The following is a 21,458-nucleotide window of genomic DNA, read 5'->3' on the forward strand; positions in this document are numbered from 1 at the left end:
AATTCCTCCATTTTCCAGCCAATTCCTCCATTTTTAACCCAATTCCTCCACTTTTAACCCAATCCCCCAGTTTTTAACCCAATCCCTCAGTTTTCAACCCAATTCCTCCGTTCTTAACCCAAATCCTCCCTTTTTAACCCAATCCCTCCCTTTTCAACCCAATTCCACCATTTTCAACCCAATTCCACCATTTTCAACCCAATCCCTCCGTTTTCAACCCAATTCTCCCCCCATTTCCTCCCTCCCCCCCTCACTCCCCCCACCCACTTCAGCCCCACCCCCTCCCCACCAAACCGCGCCCCTTTTTTCCCACAATCCCCCATTTTTCCCTGTTTTTCCCCCGTTTTTCCCCGTTTTTTCCCCGTTTTTCCCCGTTTTTTCCCGATTTCCCCCCGTTTTTTCCACCCAATTCCTCAGCCCCACCCGGGCGGCCCCGGTGACCAGGCCCAGCGGTACCAGCCCCGGTAGGTGACGGCCCAGGCGGCCCAGCCCAGGGCGGCGCCGGCGGCGTTGCGGGCCCAGGTGCTGCGGTAGGTGAGGGTGACCACCAGCAGGAGGTGCCAGGTGAGCAGCAGGGCCACGGCCAGCAGGTAGAGGATGGACAGAGCCACGGGCGGGGCGCGCTCGGGGGCCCGGAGGCCGGGGTCGGCCTCGGGGGAAGCGCGGTGGGAGCCAAGATGGCCGCCGTCAAAATGGCCGCCGTCAAAATGGCGGCCGGGGCGGTCAAAGCGGAGAGGGTCAAAATGGCGGCCGTCGAAATGGCGGCCTTCAAAATGGCGGCCTTCAAAATGGCGGCCTTCAAAATGGCCGCCATCAAAATGGCCGCCGTCAAAATGGCCGCCGGGGTGCTCAAAATGGCCGCCGTCAAAATGGCCGCCTTCAAAATGGCCGCCGGGGTGCTCAAAATGGCGGCCGTCAAAATGGCGGCCGTCAAAATGGCCGCCTTCAAAATGGCCGCCTTCAAAATGGCCGCCCCGCCCCCAAAAAGGGGTGTGGCCTCCCCGTCCAAGATGGCCGCCGGCCCCGCCCCAGCTCCATCCCGCCGGCCCCGCCCACTCTGACGTCACCGGCCCGTAATTTGCATGCGGCGGCTCCGCCCACTCGAGGCTGGGGGGGCGGGGTCGCCGCGGTTCGAGCCCCGCCCCCGGGCGCCATGTCGGGCGCGGCCACGCCCATCCGCTTCCGGCGGCCATCTTGGATCCGGCGGCCATCTTGGATTCATCTCCCGTTGTATATCCGGCGGCCATCTTGGATTCATCTCCCATTGTATATCTGGCGGCCATCTTGGCTCCGGCGGCCATCTTGGATTCGTCTCCCATTGTATATCTGGCGGCCATCTTGGCTCTGGCGGCCATCTTGGATTCGTCTCCCATTGTATATCCGGCGGCCATCTTGGATTCCTCTCCCATTGTATATCTGGCGGCCATCTTGGCTCCGGCGGCCATCTTGGATTCATCTCCCATTGTATATCCGGCCGCCATCTTGGATTCCTCTCCCATTGTATATCCGGCGGCCATCTTGGCTCCGGCCACCATCTTGCACCAGGAAGCCATCTTGGATTCACCCCCCGCCTTGCACCGGGGCGCCATCTTGCCTCCGGCCGCCATCTTAGACCCCCCCTCCGCCTCGCCCCCGGCGGCCATCTTGCCTCCGTACAACCTCCTCCCCAGCGCCGCCGCCTCCTCGGCCAGCCCCAACCCACAATGCACCAGGGCGAAGGCCTGGGGGGAGGGGCCGAAGCCCTCCCAGCTGTGCCCCGCCCCCCGGCAGGCGGCCGGCTCGTCCAGCGGCAGCAGCAGCGTGCCCAGCGCCGTGGCCTGCCGGCACGAGCCGGTGGCCGCCTCCAGGGCCTGGCCCAGGGCGCGGCCGGCGCGGGACAGGGCCAGGGCCACGCCCATGCGGACGGCGGCCCGGAGGGCGCGGCCCCAGGGGGGGCGGAGCCAGGGGTGGGAGGCCACCAGCAGGGAGCCAATCAGGAGCCAGGTCCAGGCGGCGGCCGAGGAGGTCAGGCGGCTGCGGGGAATGAGGGGGGGTTTGTTGATTATCGATTATCGATTATCGATTATTGATTATTGATTATTGATTGGGTATTGGGTATTGGGTATTGGGTATTGGGTATTGGGTATTGGGTATTGGGTATTGGTTATCGGTTATGGGTTATTGGTGATTGGTTATGGGTTATTGGCGATTGCTTATTGGTCGGTTGTTGGTTATTGATTATTGGGTGTTGGTTATTGATTATTGGTTCTTGATTATTGATTATTGATTATCGATTATTGATTATTGATCGGGTATTGGTTATGGGTTATGGGTTATTGGTGATAGCTTATTGGTCGGTTGTTGGTTATTGATTATTGGGTATTGGTTATTGATTATTGATTATTGATTATTGATCAGGTATTGTTATGGGTTATGGGTTATTGGTGATTGGTTATGGGTTATTGGTGATTGCTTATTGGTCGGTTATTGGTTAGTGATTATTGGGTATTAGCTATTGATTATTGATTATTGATGATTGATTGTTGATTGTTGATTGGGTATTGGTTATCGGTTATGGGTTATTGGTGATCGCTTATTGGTCGATTGTTGGTTATTGATTATTGGTTATTGATTATTGATTATTGATCGGGTATTGGTTATGGGTTGTGGGTTATTGGCAATCGGTTATTGGTCGGTTGTTGGTTATTGAGTATTGGTTATTGGTTATTGATTATTGATCGGGTGTCGGTTATGGGTTGTGGGTTATTGGCGATCGGTTATTGGTCGGTTGTTGGTTATTGAGTATTGGGTATTGGTTATTGATTATTGATCGGGTATTGGTTATGGGTTATGGGTTATTGGCGATTGCTTATTGGTTGGTTATTGGTTATTGATTATTGGTTACTAATTATTGATTATCGGGTGTTGGTTGTGGGCTATGGGTTATTGGCGATCGGTTATTGGTCGGTTGTTGGTTATTGAGTATTGGGTATTGATTATTGATTATTGATCGGGTGCCGGTTGTTGGTTAGGGGTCATTGGCGATCGGTTATTGGTCGGTTATTGGTTATTGGTTATTGGGTATTGGTTGTTGGTTGTCTGTTACTGGTGACTGGTTATTGGCGATTGGTTATTGATTATTGATTGGTCATCGGTTATTGATTATAGGTTATCGGTTATGGGTTATTATTGATCGGTTATTGGTTATTGATTATCGGTAATGGGTTATTGGTTATGGGTTATTGGTTATCGGTTATGAGTTATTGGTTATGGGTTATCGGTTATGGGTTAGCGGTTATTGGTTATTGGTTATTGGTTATTGGCTATCGGTTATTGGTTATTGGTGATCGGTTATTGGTTATGGGTTATCGGTTATTGGTTATTGGTTATCGTTTATCGGTTATTGGTTATCGGTTATGGGTTATTGGTTATGGGTTGTTGGTTATTGACCAGTTATTGGTTATCGGTTATTGGTCGCTTATTGGTTACTGAATATCTGTTATTGGTTATGGATTATCGGGTATTGGTTATTGGTTATCTCTCATTGGTTATCGCATATTGGTTATTGATCGGTTATTGGTTATTGATTATCGGGTATTGGCGATGGGTTATTGGTCATGGATTGGTCACGGGTTGATTGATTGCTGGTGATCCGTTATCGATTGGTTATCGGTTATCAATTGGTGATCAGTTACCGGTCGGTTACGGATTGGTTACGGATCGATCAATCGATCGATCGATGAACCGGGCACAGCCACTGATCCATTGATTGATTGATCGACCCAGAACTTGTCCCGCCCCACTGATCCCATCCCAGCCCCATAGATCCACCCCAAAGCCCCTCCCAGACCCACACATCCCATCCCAGCCCCATAGATCCCAGTCCCGCCCCACGGATCCCATCCCAGCCCCATGGATCCCATCTCAGCCCCATAGATCCCAGTCCCGCCCCACTGATCCCAGTCCAGCCCCACAGATCCACCCCAAACCCCATCCCAGCCCCACAGATCCCCTCCCAGCCCCACGGATCCCATCCCAGCCCCACTGATCCCAGTCCCAGACCCATGGATCCCATCCCAGCCCCATAGATCCCCCCCAAAGCCCCTCCCAGCCCCACACATCCCATCCCAGCCCCACAGATCCACCCCAAAGCCCCTCCCAGCCCCACAGATCCCATCCCAGCCCCATAGATCCCAGTCCCGCCCCACGGATCCCATCCCAGCCCCACAGATCCCATCCCAGCCCCATAGATCCGCCCCAAAGCCCTCCCAGCCCCACAGATCCCAGTCCCAGCCCCACATCTCCCCCCAAAGCCCCTCCCAGCCCCACAGATCCACCCCAAACCCCATCCCAGCCCCACAGATCCCAGTCCCACCCCACTGATCCCATCCCAGCCCCACAGATCCCAGTCCCGCCCCATATCTCCCCCCAAACCCCCTCCCAGCCCCACACATCCCATCCCAGCCCCACAGATCCCAATCCCAGCCCCACATCTCCACCCCAAAGCCCAGTCCCGCCCCACCCCTCCCCCTCCCCGCCCCATAGATCCACCCCCACCCCTCCCAGCCCCATAGATCCACCCCCACCCCTCCCCGCCCCATAGATCCACCCCCAAGCCCCTCCCAGCCCCACCCCAAGCCCCTCCCCACCCCATAGATCCACCCCAATCCCCTCCCAGCCCCATAGATCCACCCCCACCCCTCCCAGCCCCATAGATCCACCCCCACCCCTCCCCGCCCCATAGATCCACCCCCAAGCCCCTCCCAGCCCCATAGATCCACCCCAAGCCCCTCCCAGCCCCATAGATCCACCCCAATCCCCTCCCAGCCCCATAGATCCCCCCAAGCCCCTCCCAGCCCCATAGATCCACCCCTCCCCCCTCCCCGCCCCATAGATCCACCCCCACCCCTCCCCGCCCCATAGATCCACCCCCAAGCCCCTCCCAGCCCCATAGATCCACCCCAAGCCCCTCCCAGCCCCATAGATCCACCCCCAAGCCCCTCCCAGCCCCACCCCAAGCCCCTCCCCACCCCATAGATTCCCCCCAAGCCCCTCCCAGCCCCATAGATCCACCCCAATCCCTTCCCCGCCCCATAGATCCACCCCCAAAGCCCCTCCCAGCCCCACCCCCAAGCCCCTCCCAGCCCCATAGATCCACCCCCACCCCTCCCAGCCCCATAGATCCACCTCCAAGCCCCTCTCAGCCCCACAGATCCACCCCAAGCCCCTCCCAGCCCCATAGATCCACCCCAATCCCCTTCCAGCCCCATAGATCCACCCCCAAGCCCCTCCCCGCCCCATAGATCCACCCCCAATCCCCTCCCAGCCCCATAGATCCACCCCTCCCCCCCCCCCAGCCCCCCCATCTCCCCCCAACTCACGCCTCCAGCCGGTTGTGGGGCGAGGCCAGCACGCTGTGGGGGTCCCCGCGGCCCCGGAGCAGCGGCCCCAGCCCCACAAGTGCCCCCAGGAGCAGCGCGTGGGCCCGGGGGAAGCCGGGCAGCCCCAGCAGCGCCGCCGCCCCACGGCAGAGCCCGCCCAGCGCCGCCCCACAGCAGCGCTGCCCCACGGCCAGCCCGCGCCGCGCCGCCCCATAGATCCGCCCCACGGACCGGCTCTGCCCCATGGATCGGCTCTGCCCCATAGATGGGCCCTGCCCTATAGATCGGCTCTGCCCCATGGATCGGCCCTGCCCTATAGATCAGCCTGCCCCATAGATCGGCCCTGCTCTATGGATTTGCTCTGCCCCACGGCCCCGCTCTGCCCCACAGCTCCGCTCTGCCCTATAGATCCGCTCTGCCCCACAGCCCCGCCCTGCCCTATAGATTCGCTCTGCCCCACAGCGCCGCTCTGCCCCACAGCCCCGCTCTGCCCCACCGATCCGCTCTGCCCTATAGATCCGCTCTGCCCTATAGATCCGCTCTGCCCCACGGCCCCGCTCTGCCCCACAGCCCCGCTCTGCCCCACAGCCCCGCTCTGCCCTATAGATCCGCTCTGCCCCACCGATCCGCTCTGCCCCACGGCCCCGCTCTGCCCCACGGCCCCGCTCTGCCCCACGGCTCCCGGGGGTTCCCCTCCCCCCGGCGGGAGCGGCGGGGACGCGGCGCAAGGGCGAAGGGGGGGGAGGGGAGGGGTGGGGGAGGGGCGGGGGATGGATGGGGACAGGTGGGGGAGGGGGGAGGGGAGTGGGAGGCGGATCTGTGGGGCTGGGAGGGGGTTTGGGGTGGATCTGTGGGGCTGGGATTGATTTATGGGGCGGATCTGCGGGGCTGGGAGGGGGATCTGTGGGGCAGAACGGGGTCTGTGGGTCGATCTATGGGGCAGAACGGGATCTGTGGGGCTGGGCTGGGTCTGTGGGGCTGGGATTGATTTATGAGGCGGATTTGTGGGGCAGAACGGGATCTGTGGGGCAGAAGGGGTCTGTGGGTCAATCTATGGGGCAGAACTTAAGCTATGGGTCAATCTGTGGGGCAGAACGGGGTCTGTGGGGCTGGGATTGATTTATAGGGCGGATCTGTGGGGCTGGGCTGGGTCTGTGGGGCAGAACGGGGTCTGTGGGTCAATCTATGGGGCAGAGCGGGATCCGTGGGTCAATCTATGGGGCAGAATGGGATCTATGGGGCAGAACGGGATCTGTGGGTCGATCTATGGGGCAGAACGGGATCTGTGGGGAAGAACAGGATCTGTGCGTCAATCTATGGGGCAGAACAGGATCTGTGGGGCAGACCGGGATCTATGGGGCAGAACGGGATCTGTGGGTCATTCTATGGGACAGAAGGGGATCTGTGGGGCAGAACTGAAGCTATGGGTCGATCTATGGGGCAGAATGGGATCTGTGGGGCAGAACGGGATCTGTGGGTCGATCAATGGGGCAGAATGGGATCTATGGGGCAGAACGGGGTCTATGGGGCAGAACGGGATCTGTGGGTCGATCTATGGGGCAGAACAGGATCTATGGGGCAGAAGGGGATCTGTGGGGCAGAACTGAAGCTATGGGTCGATCTAAGGGGCAGAACGGGATCTGTGGGTCGATCTATGGGGCAGAACGGGATCTATGGGGCAGAACGGGGTCTATGAGGCAGAACGGGATCTGTGGGGCAGAACTCAAGCTATGGGTCGATCTATGGGGCAGAACCGGATGTGTGGGGCAGAACGGGATCTGTGGGTCATTCTATGGGGCAGAAGGGGATCTGTGGGGCAGAACTCAAGCTATGGGTCTATCTATGGGGCAGAACGGGATCTGAGGGGCAGAACGGGATCTGTGGGTCGATCTATGGGGCAGAACGGGATCTGTGGGGAAGAACAGGATCTGTGCGTCAATCTATGGGGCAGAACAGGATCTGTGGGGCAGACCGGGATCTATGGGGCAGAACGGGATCTGTGGCGCAGAATGGGGTCTGTGGGTCAATCTGTGGGGCAGAATGGGATCTATGGGGCAGAACGGGATCTGTGGGTCATTCTATGGGGCAGAATGGGATCTGTGGGGCAGAACCCAAGCTATGGGTCTATCTATGGGGCAGAACAGGATCTGTGAGTCAATCTATGGGGCAGAACGGGGTCTATGGGGCAGAACGGGGTCTATGGGGCAGAAGGGGATCTGTGGGGCAGAACCCAAGCTATGGGTCGATCTATGGGGCAGAATGGGATCTGTGGGTCGATCTATGGGGCAGAACCAGATCTATGGGGCAGAATGGGATCTGTGGGTCGATCTATGGGGCAGAATGGGATCTGTGGGGCAGAACCCAAGCTATGGGTCTATCTATGGGGCAGAACCGGATCTATGGGGCAGAACGGGATCTGTGGGTCGATCAATGGGGCAGACCATGCTCTGTGGGGCAGAATGGGGTCTGTGGGTCAATCTGTGGGGCAGAACTCAAGCTATGGGTCTATCTATGGGGCAGAACGGGATCTATGGGGCAGAAGGGGATCTGTGGGGCAGAACTGAAGCTATGGGTCGATCTATGGGGCAGAACGGGATCTATGGGGCAGAACGGGATCTGTGGGTCATTCTATGGGGCAGAATGGGATCTGTGGGGCAGAACCCAAGCTATGGGTCTATCTATGGGGCAGAACCGGATCTATGGGGCAGAACGGGATCTGTGGGTCGATCAATGGGGCAGAACGGGGTCTGTGGGTCGATCAAAGGGGCAGAAGCGGGTCTATGGGGCAGAAGGGGATCTGTGGGGCAGAACCCAAGCTATGGGTCGATCTATGGGGCAGAACCGCCCCTCACCCCGCCCACACCAAGGTCCGCAGGCCGCGCCGGGTGGAGGGTGGGGGAGGGGCCCCGTCGGCCATCTTTATTCGGCCCCTCCCCCGCCCCTCCCCCCGCCCCTCCCCTCCCGCCCCTCCCCCCGCCCCTCCCCCCCCGGCCCCGCCCCCTCGGCGTCGTCGGCGTCGCGCCGGGGCTCGCGGTAATCCCAGAGCCGGACGGTGCCGTCCCACTGCGGGAACGAAGGGGGGGAGGGGAGGGGCGATGTCAGGCCACGCCCACCTCATTACCATGCGATTTGCATGGACACGCCCGTCCCGGTTTTAACCAGGAGGGTTCCGCCCACTTTAAACCACGCCCAGTTTAAACCACGCCCAGTTCTCCCATTAAGCCACGCCCCCTTCCGGTTAAGCCCCGCCCTTTCCCAGTTAAACCCCTCCCATTTCCCACTTAAACCCCGCCTATTCCCATTGAAACTCCGCCCATTTCCCAGTTAAACCCCACCCCTTTCCCAGTTAAACCCCGCCCCATTCCAATTTAAACCCCGCCCTTTCCCAGTTAAGCCACACCCATTCCCAGTTAACCTCCGCCCATTCCCAGTTAACCCCCGCCCATTCCCAGTTAACCCCCGCCCCATTCCCACTTAACCCCCGCCCATTCCCAGTTAACCCCCGCCCCATTCCCAGTTAGGCCCCGCCCGTTCCCAGTTAGGCCCCGCCCATTCCCAGTTAGGCCCCGCCCCATTCCCAGTTAACCCCCGCCCTTTCCCAGTTAACCCCCGCCCATTCCCAGTTAACCCCCGCCCATTCCCAGTTAACCCCCGCCCCATTCCCACTTAACCCCCGCCCATTCCCAGTTAACCCCCGCCCCATTCCCAGTTAGGCCCCGCCCGTTCCCAGTTAGGCCCCGCCCATTCCCAGTTAGGCCCCGCCCATTCCCAGTTAACCCCTGCCCATTCCCAGTTAGGCCCCGCCCATTCCCACTTAACCCCTGCTCCATTCCCAGTTAACCCCCGCCCCATTCCCAGTTAACCCCCGCCCCATTCCCAGTTAACCCCCGCCCATTCCCAGTTAACCCCCGCCCCATTCCCAGTTAACCCCCGCTCCATTCCCAGTTAACCCCGCCCCGTTCCCAGTTAACCCCGCCCGTTCCCAGTTAGGCCCCGCCCGTTCCCAGTTAGGCCCCGCCCGTTCCCAGTTAGGCCCCGCCCACCGAGGCGCTGGCGAGCCACGCCCCCTCGGGGCTCCAGCTGACGTCACGCACGCAGGCGCCGTGATTGGCCAGGCGCCGCAGGGCCCGCCCCGTGGTGACGTCATACACTGCAGGGGGAGGGGCTCCGGCTCCAACCGGTCCCAACCGGTCCCAACCGGTCCGAACCGGTGACCCCAAATCCTCTCCCAGTTCGAACCGGTTCCCTCCCAGTCCCCTCACGCTTCCCTCCCAGTACAAACCAGTAACCCCCAAACCCGTTTTTAACCCTGTAACCCCCTCCCAGTCCAAACCAGTATAAACCAGTAACCCCCGAATGCCCTCCCAGTCCCTCCCAGTTCCCTCCCAGTCCCCCCCAGTTCCTCCCAGTTCCCTCCCAGTCCATCCCAGTATAAACCCATAACCCCCGAACCCCCTCCCAGTCCCTCCCAATCCCCTCCCAGTCCCTCCCAGTATAAACCACTAACCCCCAAACCCCCTCCCAGTCCCTCCCAGTATAAACCAGTAACACCTGAACCCCCTCCCAGTTCCTCCCAGTCCCTCCCAGTCCCTCCCAATCCCCTCCCAGTCCCTCCCAGTATAAACCAGTAACCCCCGAACACTCTCCCAGTTCCCTCCCAGTCCCCTCCCAGTCCCTCCCAGTTTGTCCCAGTCCCCCCCAATCCCCTCCCAGTCCCTCCCAGTTTGTCCCAGTCCCTCCCAGCTCCCTCCCAATCCCCTCCCAGTCCCTCCCACTACAAACCAGTCCCCCCCAAACCCCCTCCCACTCCCTCCCACTACAAACCAGTCCCCCCCAAACCCCCTCCCAATCCCTCCCAGTACAAACCAGTAACCCCCCCAAACCCCCTCCCAGTCCCCTCCCAGTCCCCCCCAGTTTCTCCTCACCCAGCACCGCCCCCTCGGCGCTGCCGGCCGCCAGCACGGGAGCGCCCCCCGGCGGCGCCAGGCGGCAGCGCAGCAGCGTGTGCAGCACCACGTGACCCCGGAACGTCACCAGCGACGCGTCCCCCGGAAGGGGCGTGGCCCGCCGGGCTGGGGGGGGGGAGGGGCGAGGGGGGAGGGTCAGGCCACGCCCACCTGACCCCACCCCCACCCCACCCCCATCCAGAAAAAACGGGCGGAAATCGACCGGAAACGGAGCCGGGGTTCGGCCGGAAGGGCCCCAAAATTGAGCCGAATTCGCAGAAATCGACCCCAAAGCGAGTCAGGTTGTCCCAAAGTCGACACGAATTGACGCAAAATGGACCCAAATTCAGCCGGAATCGACCCAAATCCACCCGGAATTGAAGCAAATCCACCCAAAATTGAACCAAATCCACCCGGAATTGAACCAAAATTGACCCAAATCCACCCGGAATTGAACCAAAATTGACCCAAAACTGACCCGGAATTCACCCCAAAACTGACCCAAAGTTGACCCAAATCCACCCGGAATTGACCCAAAACTGACCCGGAATTCACCCAGAATTGACCCAAAATTGACCCAAATCCACCCAGAATTGACCCAAAATTGACCCAAATCCACCCGGAATTGAACCAAAATTGACCCAAATCCACCCAGAATTGACCCAAAACTGACCCGGAATTCACCCCAAAACTGACCCAAAGTTGACCCAAATCCACCCGGAATTGAACCAAAATTGACCCAAATCCACCCAAAATTGAACCAAATCCACCCAAAATTGACCCAAATCCACCCGGAATTGACCCAAAATTGACCCAAATCCACCCAAAATTGAACCAAATCCACCCAAAATTGACCCAAATCCACCCGGAATTGAACCAAAATTGACCCAAAACTGACCCGGAATTCACCCCAAAACTGACCCAAAATTGACCCAAATCCACCCGGAATTGACCCAAAATTGACCCAAATCCACCCAAAATTGAAGCAAATCCACCCGGAATTGAACCAAAATTGACCCAAAACTGACCCGGAATTCACCCCAAAACTGACCCAAAGTTGACCCAAATCCACCCGGAATTGACCCAAAATTGACCCAAATCCACCCAAAATTGAAGCAAATCCACCCAAAATTGACCCAAATCCACCCGGAATTGAACCAAAATTGACCCAAAACTGACCCGGAATTCACCCCAAAACTGACCCAAAGTTGACCCAAATCCACCCGGAATTGAACCAAAATTGACCCAAATCCACCCAAAATTGAAGCAAATCCACCCAAAATTGACCCAAATCCACCCGGAATTGAACCAAAATTGACCCAAAACTGACCCGGAATTCACCCCAAAACTGACCCAAAGTTGACCCAAATCCACCCGGAATTGAACCAAAATTGACCCAAATCCACCCAAAATTGACCCAAATCCACCCGGAATTGAACCAAAATTGACCCAAAACTGACCCGGAATTCACCCCAAAACTGACCCAAAGTTGACCCAAATCTACCCAAAATTGACCCAAACTGACCCAAAAGTGACCCAAAATTGACCCAAAATGGACCCAAATTCACCCAAAACTGACCCAAATCCACCCGGATTTGACCCACAATGGCGCCAAATGGACCCAAAATGGAGCCAAATCCACCCCAGAATCGCCTCGAGTTTGACCCAAAAAATTCCCCCAAAATTTATCCAAAACTGACCCAAAATTGACCCGAATCCACCCAGAATTGACCCAGTCCCTCCCAGTACAAACCAGTAACCCCCAAACCCATTTTTAACCATTTTTTCCCCGATTTTTCACCTCCCAGTCCCTCCCAGTCCCTCCCAGTTCCCTCCCAGTCCCTCCCAGTTCCCTCCCAGTCCCTCCCAGTCCCTCCCAGTTCACTCCCAGTCCCCCCCAATCCCCTCCCAGTCCCCTCCCAGTACAAACCAGTAACCCCCAAGCCCACTTTTAACCCCGTTTTAACCCTTTTTCCTCAATTTTTCACCAATTTTTCCCCCTTTTTTCCCCATTTTTTCCCTCCCAGTTCCCTCCCAGTCCCTCCCAGTTCCCTCCCAGTCCCTCCCAGTTTGTCCCAGTCCCTCCCAGTTCCCTCCCAGTCCCTCCCAGTTCCCTCCCAGTCCCTCCCAGTTTGTCCCAGTCCCTCCCAGTCCCTCCCAGTACAAACCAGTAACCCCCAAGCCCACTTTTAACCCCTTTTTAACCCTTTTCCCTCAATTTTTAACCCATTTTTCACCGTTTTTCCCCCGTTTTTTTCCCTCCCAGTCCCTCCCAGTCCCTCCCAGTCCCCTCCCAGTCCCTCCCAGTACAAACCAGTAACCCCCAAGCCCACTTTTAACCCCTTTTTAACCCTTTTCCCTCAATTTTTAACCCATTTTTAACCCGTTTTTCACCCGTTTTTCACCGTTTTTTCCCCGTTTTTTCCCTCCCAGTCCCCTCCCAGTTTGTCCCAGTCCCTCCCAGTACCGTTGCGGGGCGCCCGCTGCCAGCGGTAGTCCCAGCTCTGCCGCGCCACCGCCCGGCGCGCGGCCGCCAGCGCCGCCGGCCCCGAGGGCCGCCGCAGGTCCCACAGCTTGGCCGACTGGTCCTTGGAGTTGGACACCACGTACCGCCCGTCGCCCTGCCCAGTAAGGACCAGTTTAAACCAGTTCGGACCAGTTCGGACCGGTTAGGAGCGGTTCCGAGCGGTTCCGAGCGGTTCAGAGGGGTTTAAACCGGTTAAGACCAGTTTAAACCAGTATGGAGTTATTTGGGGCTATAGAATGATTCCCCCAGTTCATCCCAGTTCACCCCAGTAAAGCCTAGACCCCATCCCAGTTCATCCCAGTTCATCCCAGTTCATCTCAGTTCATCCCAGTTGAGTCTAGACCCCATCCCAGTTCATCCCAGTTCGTCCCAGTTGACCCCAGTTCGTCCCAGTTCAGTCTAGAGCCATTTCCAGTTCATCCCAGTTCATCCCAGTTCATCCCAGTTCGTCCCAGTTCAGTCTAGAGCCATTTCCAGTTCATCCCAGTTCATCCCAGTTGACCCCAGTTCATCCCAGACCCATTTCCAGTTCATCCCAGTTCCTCCCAGTCCATCCCAGTTCATCCCAGTTGAGCCTAGAGCCCATCCCAGTTCATCCCAGTTCAGTCTAGAGCCATTTCCGGTTCATCCCAGTCCATCCCAGTTCATCCCAGTTGGTCCCACTTCATCCCAGTTGAGCCTAGAGCCATTTCCAGTTCATCCCAGTTCATCCCAGTTCAGTCTAAAGCCATTTCCAGTTCATCCCAGTCCATCCCAGTTCTCCCAGTTCGTCCCAGTTCACCCCAGGTCATCCCAGTTGAGCCTAGACCCATTTCCAGTCCATCCCAGTTCATCCCAGTCCATCCCAGTTCATCCCATACCCATTTCCAGTCCATCCCAGTCCATCCCAGTTCATCCCAGTTCATCCCAGACCCATTTCCAGTCCATCCCAGTACGGACTGGTTTGGGTCCTTGGAGTTGGACACCACGTACCGCCCGTCGCCCTGCCCAGTAAGGACCAGTTCGGACCGGTTCGGACCGGTCTGGACCAGTTCAGACCGGTTTGGAGTGGTTTAAACCAGTTTAAACCAGTATGGAGTGGTTTGGGGCCATAGAACGATTCCCCCAGTTCATCCCAGTTCAGCCTAGACCCCATCCCAGTTCATCCCAGTTCATCCCAGTTGAGCCTAGACCCATTTCCAGTCCATCCCAGTTCATCCCAGTTCATCCCAGTTCATCCCAGTTGAGTCCAGACCCCATCTCAGTTCATCCCAGTTCATCCCAGTTCATCCCAGTTGAGCCTAGAGCCCATCCCAGTTCATCCCAGTTCAGTCTAAAGCCATTTCCAGTCCATCCCAGTTCATCCCAGTTCAGTCTAAAGCCATTTCCAGTCCATCCCAGTTCATCCCAGTTCATCCCAGACCCATTTCCAGTTCATCCCAGTTCCTCCCAGTCCATCCCAGTTCATCCCAGTTCATCCCAGTTGAGCCTAGAGCCCATCCCAGTTCATCCCAGTTCAGTCTAGAGCCATTTCCAGTTCATCCCAGTTTGTCCCAGTTCATCCCAGTTGAGCCTAGACCCATTTCCAGTCCATCCCAGTCCATCCCAGTTCATCCCAGCTCATCCCAGTTGAGTCTAGAGCCATTTCCAGTTCATCCCAGTTCATCCCAGTTCGTCCCAGTTGAGCCTAGACCCATTTCCAGTCCATCCCAGTTCATCCCAGTCCATCCCAGTTCATCCCAGTTCAGTCTAGACCCGTTTCCAGTCCATCCCAGTTCATCCCAGTCCATCCCAGTTTACCACAGACCCATTTCCAGTCCATCCCAGTACGGACTGGTTTGGGTCCTTGGAGTTGGACACCACGTACCGCCCGTCGCCCTGCCCAGTTAGCACCAGTTTGGACCAGTCCGGACCAGTTCGGACCGGTTCGGACTGGTTTGGACCGGTTCCGAGCGGTTCGGAGTGGTTTAAACCGGTTAAGACCAGTTTAAACCAGTATGGAGTTATGTGGGGCTATAGAATGATTCCCCCAGTTCATCCCAGTTCAGCCTAGACCCCATCCCAGTTCATCCCACTTCATCCCAGTTCATCCCAGTTGAGCCTAGAGCCATTTCCAGTTCATCCCAGTTCATCCCAGTTCGTCCCAGTTCGTCCCAGTTGAGCCTAGAGCCATTTCCAGTTCATCCCAGTTCATCCCAGTTCATCCCAGTTCGTCCCAGTTGAGCCTAGAGCCATTTCCAGTTCATCCCAGTTCATCCCAGTTGAGTCTAGACCCCATCCCAGTTCATCCCAGTTCATCCCAGTTGACCCCAGTTCATCCCAGTTCAGTCTAGAGCCATTTCCAGTTCATCCCAGTTCGTCCCAGTTGACCCCAGTTTGTCCCAGTTCAGTCTAGAGCCATTTCCAGTTCATCCCAGTTCATCACAGTTCATCCCAGTTCGTCCCAGTTGAGCCTAGAGCCATTTCCAGTTCATCCCAGTTCATCCCAGTTCATCCCAGTTCGTCCCAGTTCAGTCTAGAGCCATTTCCAGTTCATCCCAGTTCATCCCAGTTGACCCCAGTTCATCCCAGTTCATCCCAGACCCATTTCCAGTTCATCCCAGTTCCTCCCAGTCCATCCCAGTTCATCCCAGTTGAGCCTAGAGCCCATCCCAGTTCATCCCAGTTCAGTCTAGAGCCATTTCCGGTTCATCCCAGTCCATCCCAGTTCATCCCAGTTGGTCCCACTTCATCCCAGTTGAGCCTAGAGCCATTTCCAGTTCATCCCAGTTCATCCCAGTTCAGTCTAAAGCCATTTCCAGTTCATCCCAGTCCGTCCCAGTTCTCCCAGTTCATCCCAGTTCACCCCAGGTCATCCCAGTTGAGCCTAGACCCATTTCCAGTCCATCCCAGTTCATCCCAGTCCATCCCAGTTCATCCCAGTTCATCCCAGACCCATTTCCAGTCCATCCCAGTTCATCCCAGTCCATCCCAGTTCATCCCAGTTCATCCCAGACCCATTTCCAGTCCATCCCAGTACGGACTGGTTTGGGTCCTTGGAGTTGGACACCACGTACCGCCCGTCGCCCTGCCCAGTTAGCACCAGTTTAAACCAGTTTGGACCAGTTCGGACCGGTTCGGACTGGTTTGGACCGGTTCCGAGCGGTTCGGAGTGGCTTAAACCAGTTAAGACCAGTTTAAACCAGTATGGAGTGGTTTGGGGCCATAGAACAATTCCCCCAGTTGGTCCCAGTTAAGCCTAGACCCCATCCCAGTTCATCCCAGTTCATCCCAGTCTGTCCCAGTTCATCCCAGTTGAGCCTAGAGCCATTTCCAGTTCATCCTAGTTCATCCCAGTTCGTCCCAGTTGAGCCTAGAGCCCATCCCAGTTCATCCCAGTTCAGTCTAGACCCCATCCCAGTCCATCCCAGTTCATCCCAGTTCGTCCCAGTTGAGCCTAGACCTATTTCCAGTTCATCCCAGTTCATCCCAGTTCATCCCAGTTCAGTCTAGAGCCATTTCCAGTTCATCCCAGTTTGTCCCAGTTCATCCCAGTTGAGCCTAGACCCATTTCCAGTCCATCCCAGTCCATCCCAGTTCATCCCAGCTCATCCCAGTTGAGTCTAGAGCCATTTCCAGTTCATCCCAGTCCGTCCCAGTTCATCCCAGTTCAGTCTAGAGCCATTTCCAGTTCATCCCAGCCCATCCCAGTTCGTCCCAGTTCATCCCAGGTCATCCCAGTTGAGCCTAGACCCATTTCCAGTCCATCCCAGTTCATCCCAGTCCATCCCAGTTCATCCCAGACCCATTTCCAGTCCATCCCAGTTCATCCCAGTCCATCCCAGTTCATCCCAGACCCATTTCCAGTCCATCCCAGTTCATCCCAGTCCATCCCAGTTCATCCCAGTTCATCCCAGACCCATTTCCAGTCCATCCCAGTACGGACTGGTTTGGGTCCTTGGAGTTGGACACCACGTACCGCCCGTCGCCCTGCCCAGTAAGGACCAGTTTAAACCAGTTCGGACCAGTTCGGACCGGTTCGGACTGGTTTGGACCGGTTCCGAGCGGTTCGGAGTGGCTTAAACCAGTTAAGACCAGTTTAAACCAGTATGGAGTGGTTTGGGGCCATAGAACAATTCCCCCAGTTGGTCCCAGTTAAGCCTAGACCCCATCCCAGTTCATCCCAGTTCATCCCAGTCTGTCCCAGTTCATCCCAGTTGAGCCTAGAGCCATTTCCAGTTCATCCCAGTTCATCCCAGTTCGTCCCAGTTGAGCCTAGAGCCCATCCCAGTTCATCCCAGTTCAGTCTAGACCCCATCCCAGTCCATCCCAGTTCATCCCAGTTCGTCCCAGTTGAGCCTAGACCTATTTCCAGTTCATCCCAGTTCATCCCAGTTCATCCCAGTTCAGTCTAGAGCCATTTCCAGTTCATCCCAGTTTGTCCCAGTTCATCCCAGTTGAGCCTAGACCCATTTCCAGTCCATCCCAGTTTGTCCCAGTTCATCCCAGTTCAGTCTAGACCCATTTCCAGTTCATCCCAGTTCATCCCAGTTCGTCCCAGTTGAGCCTAGACCCCATCCCAGTTCATCCCAGTTCAGTCTAGAGCCATTTCCAGTTCATCCCAGTTCATCCCAGTTCAGTCTAGAGCCATTTCCAGTCCATCCCAGTTCATCCCAGTTGAGCCTAGAGCCCATCCCAGTTCATCCCAGTTCCTCCCAGTTCATCCCAGTTCACTCCAGTTCATCCCAGTTCAGTCTAGAGCCATTTCCAGTCCATCCCAGTCCATCCCAGTCCCTCCCAGTGACCCCAAATCCGCCCCAAATCACCCCAAAACCCCTTCCCAGTCCAAACCAGTCCAAACCAGTGCCCTCCCAGTTTGTCCCAGTTCCCTCCCAGTCCCTTCCAGTTCCCTCCCAGTATAAACCAGTCCAAACCAGTAACCCCAAATCCCCTTTTCCCCACCATTTTTAACCCTTTCACCCCCTCCAATCCCCTCCAAACCCCTCCCAGTTCCCTCCCAGTTTGTCCCAGTTCCCTCCCAGTCCAAACCAGTTCCCTCCCAGTTCCCTCCCAGTATAAACCAGTACAAACCAGTAACCCCAAACCCCCTTTTCCCCCCATTTTTAACCCTTTCACCCCCTCCAATCCCCTCCAAACCCCTCCCAGTTCCCTCCCAGTTTGTCCCAGTTCCCTCCCAGTTTGTCCCAGTTCCCTCCCAGTTCCCTCCCAGTACAAACCAGTACAAACCAGTAACCCCAAACCCCCTTTTCCCCCCTTTTTTCCCCATTTCTCCCCCGTTTTTAACCCTTTCTCTGCCATTTTTTCACCATTTTTTCGCCGTTTTTTCCCTCCCAGTTCCCTCCCAGTCCCTCCCAGTTCCCTCCCAGTATAAACCAGTACAAACCAGTAACCCCAAACCCCCTTTTCCCCTATTTCTCCCCCATTTTTAACCATTTCTCTGCCGTTTTTCGCCCGTTTTTCGCCATTTTTTCGCCCTTTTTTCCCTCCCAGTGCCCTCCCAGTTCCCTCCCAGTATAAACCAGTACGAACCAGTAACCCCAAACCCCCTTTTCCCCCCTTTTCCCCCCATTTCTCCCTCATTTTTAACCCTTTCTCCGCCGTTTTTCGCCCTTTTTTCGCCCTTTTTTCCCTCCCAGTGCCTCCCAGTGCCCTCCCAGTACAAACCAGTTCCCTCCCAGCACAAACCAGTAACCCCAAACCCCCTTTTTCCCCATTTCCCCCCTTTTTTAACCCTTTCTCTGCCATTTTTTCACCATTTTTTGCCGTTTTTTCCCTCCCAGTCCCTCCCAGTTCCCTCCCAGTCCCTCCCAGTTCCCTCCCAGTACAAACCAGTCCAAACCAGTAACCCCAAATCCCCCTTTTCCCCCCATTTTTAACCCTTTCACCCCCTCCAGACCCCTCCCAGTGACCCCAAATCCCTCCCAGTTCCCTCCCAGTTTGTCCCAGTTCCCTCCCAGTTTGTCCCAGTCCCCTCCCAGTTCCCTCCCAGTACAAACCAGTACAAACCAGTAACCCCAAACCCCCTTTTCCCCCCTTTTTCCTCCATTTCGCCCCCATTTTTAACCCTTTCTCCGCCGTTTTTCGCCCTTTTTTCACCGTTTTTTCCCTCCCAGTGCCTCCCAGTGCCCTCCCAGTACAAACCAGTTCCCTCCCAGTACAAACCAGTAACCCCAAACCCCCTTTTTCCCCATTTCCCCCCGTTTTTAACCCTTTCTCTGCCATTTTTTCACCATTTTTTCGCCGTTTTTTCCCTCTCAGTCCCTCCCAGTTCCCTCCCAGTTCCCTCCCAGTCCCCTCCCAGTACAAACCAGTACAAACCAGTAACCCCAAACCCCCTTTTCCCCCCATTTCTCCCCCATTTTTAACCCTTTCTCCGCCGTTTTTCGCCGTTTTTTCGCCCTTTTTTCCCTCCCAGTCCCTCCCAGTGCCCTCCCAGTCCCTCCCAGTTCCCTCCCAGTATAAACCAGTCCAAACCAGTAACCCCAAACCCCCTTTTCCCCCATTTCTCCCCCGTTTTTAACCCTTTCTCCGCCGTTTTTCGCCCGTTTTTCACCGTTCTTTCCCCGTTTTTCGCCGTTTTTTCGCCCTTTTTTCCCTCCCAGTGCCCTCCCAGTATAAACCAGTGGCTCCCAGTCGCACCCTGGCGTGCAGGAAGGTGAGGCCGTCGCGGTGGCCGGCCAGGACGCCCGCCGGCCCCTCGGGGAGGCAGCGCCGGTCCCAGGCCCCGGCCCAGAGCCCTCCCAGTATAAACCAGTGCAAACCAGTGCCCTCCCAGTCCAAACCAGTTCCCTCCCAGTATAAACCAGTCCAAACCAGTAACCCCAAATCCCCCTTTTCCCCCATTTTTAACCCTTTCACCCCCTCCAATCCCCTCCAAACCCCTCCCAGTTCCCTCCCAGTTTGTCCCAGTTCCCTCCCAGTCCAAACCAGTTCCCTCCCAGTTCCCTCCCAGTATAAACCAGTACAAACCAGTAACCCCAAACCCCCTTTTCCCCCCATTTTTAACCCTTTCACCCCCTCCAATCCCCTCCAAACCCCTCCCAGTTCCCTCCCAGTTTGTCCCAGTTCCCTCCCAGTTTGTCCCAGTTCCCTCCCAGTTCCCTCCCAGTACAAACCAGTACAAACCAGTAACCCCAAACCCCCTTTTCCGCCCCTTTTCCCCCATTTCTCCCCCATTTTTAACCCTTTCTCCACCATTTTTTGCCCTTTTTTTGCCGTTTTTTCCCTCCCAGTCCCTCCCAGTGCCCTCCCAGTGCCCTCCCAGTATAAACCAGTACAAACCAGTAACCCCAAACCCCCATTTTCCCCCATTTCTCCCCCATTTTTAACCCTTTCTCCGCCGTTTTTCGCCCGTTTTTCGCCGTTTTTTTCGCCCTTTTTTCCCTCCCAGTCCCTCCCAGTTCCCTCCCAGTACAAACCAGTACAAACCAGTAACCCCAAACCCCCATTTCCCCCATTTCTCCCCCGTTTTTAACCCTTTCTCCGCCGTTTTTCGCCCGTTTTTCACCGTTCTTTCCCCGTTTTTCGCCGTTTTTTTCGCCCTTTTTTCCCTCCCAGTGCCCTCCCAGTATAAACCAGTGGCTCCCAGTCGCACCCTGGCGTGCAGGAAGGTGAGGCCGTCGCGGTGGCCGGCCAGGACGCCCGCCGGCCCCTCGGGGAGGCAGCGCCGGTCCCAGGCCCCGGCCCAGAGCCCTCTCAGTATAAACCAGTCCAAACCAGTGCCCTCCCAGTCCAAACCAGTTCCCTCCCAGTATAAACCAGTCCAAACCAGTAACCCCAAATCCCCCTTTCCCCCCCATTTTTAACCCTTTTACCCCCTCCAGACCCCTCCCAGTGACCCCAAATCCCTCCCAGTTCCCTCCCAGTTTGTCCCAGTTCCCTCCCAGTTTGTCCCAGTCCCCTCCCAGTTCCCTCCCAGTACAAACCAGTACAAACCAGTAACCCCAAACCCCCTTTTCCCCCCTTTTTCCCCCATTTCTCCCTCATTTTTAACCCTTTCTCCGCCGTTTTTCGCCCGTTTTTCACCGTTTTTTCCCTCCCAGTGCCTCCCAGTGCCCTCCCAGTCCAAACCAGTTCCCTCCCAGTACAAACCAGTAACCCCAAACCCCCTTTTCCCCCATTTCTCCCCCATTTTTAACCCTTTCTCCGCCGTTTTTCGCCCTTTTTTCGCCGTTTTTTTCGCCGTTTTTTCCCTCCCAGTCCCTCCCAGTTCCCTCCCAGTACAAACCAGTAACCCCAAACCCCCTTTTTCCCCATTTCCCCCCGTTTTTAACCCTTTCTCTGCCATTTTTTCACCATTTTTTCGCCGTTTTTTCCCTCCCAGTCCCTCCCAGTGCCCTCCCAGTCCCTCCCAGTTCCCTCCCAGTATAAACCAGTACAAACCAGTAACCCCAAACCCCCTTTTCCCCCCATTTTCCCCCATTTCTCCCCCATTTTTAACCCTTTCTCTGCCCTTTTTTCGCCGTTTTTCCCTCTCCGACCCCTCCCAGTCCCTCCCAGTGCCCTCCCAGTACAAACCAATAACCCCAAACCCCATTTTCCCCCATTTCTCCCCCATTTTTAACCCTTTCTCCGCCGTTTTTCGCCCGTTTTTCGCCGTTTTTTCGCCCTTTTTTCCCTCCCAGTCCCTCCCAGTTCCCTCCCAGT

General features: G+C 56.5%; 2 protein-coding genes across 2 annotated transcripts in view; both read right to left on the reverse strand.

The window, feature by feature from the left end:
• Positions 1 to 375: 375 nt before the first annotated feature.
• LOC138100727 (uncharacterized) lies at positions 376 to 5,750 on the reverse strand. Its single transcript, XM_068998579.1, has 2 exons — positions 5,361 to 5,750; positions 376 to 2,013 (listed from the first exon to the last, which is right to left on the reverse strand). The coding sequence occupies exons 1-2, from the start codon at positions 5,657 to 5,659 to the stop codon at positions 414 to 416; spliced, it is 1,899 nt and encodes a 632-aa protein (XP_068854680.1). The 5' UTR covers positions 5,660 to 5,750; the 3' UTR covers positions 376 to 413.
• Positions 5,751 to 8,279: 2,529 nt separating this feature from the next.
• The window catches only part of DCAF11 (DDB1 and CUL4 associated factor 11), a 29,806-nt gene continuing 16,627 nt past the window's right edge, over positions 8,280 to 21,458 (reverse strand). Inside the window, exons 10-13 of the mRNA XM_068998576.1 lie at positions 12,774 to 12,927; positions 10,286 to 10,432; positions 9,404 to 9,510; positions 8,280 to 8,423 (exon numbers count right to left, since the gene is read on the reverse strand). Coding sequence (XP_068854677.1) covers positions 8,280 to 8,423; positions 9,404 to 9,510; positions 10,286 to 10,432; positions 12,774 to 12,927 — 552 coding nt within the window. The remainder of the gene's footprint in view (positions 8,424 to 9,403; positions 9,511 to 10,285; positions 10,433 to 12,773; positions 12,928 to 21,458) is intronic.

This window comes from Aphelocoma coerulescens, unplaced genomic scaffold (genome assembly GCF_041296385.1).
Source record: "Aphelocoma coerulescens isolate FSJ_1873_10779 unplaced genomic scaffold, UR_Acoe_1.0 HiC_scaffold_138, whole genome shotgun sequence".
In the NCBI taxonomy this organism is placed as follows: Eukaryota; Metazoa; Chordata; class Aves; order Passeriformes; family Corvidae; genus Aphelocoma; species Aphelocoma coerulescens.

What these genes read in the sequence shown, in the direction of transcription:
- LOC138100727 (XM_068998579.1), bottom strand. Translation starts at nt 5,659, where the DNA reads ATGGGGCAGAGCCGATCTATAGGGCAGGGCCCATCTATGGGGCAGAGC. An exon ending in CCCCACAACCGGCTGGAGGC is followed by an intron (nt 2,014 to 5,360) that starts GTGAGTTGGGGG and finishes CATTCCCCGCAG; the next exon opens with CCGCCTGACCTCCTCGGCCG.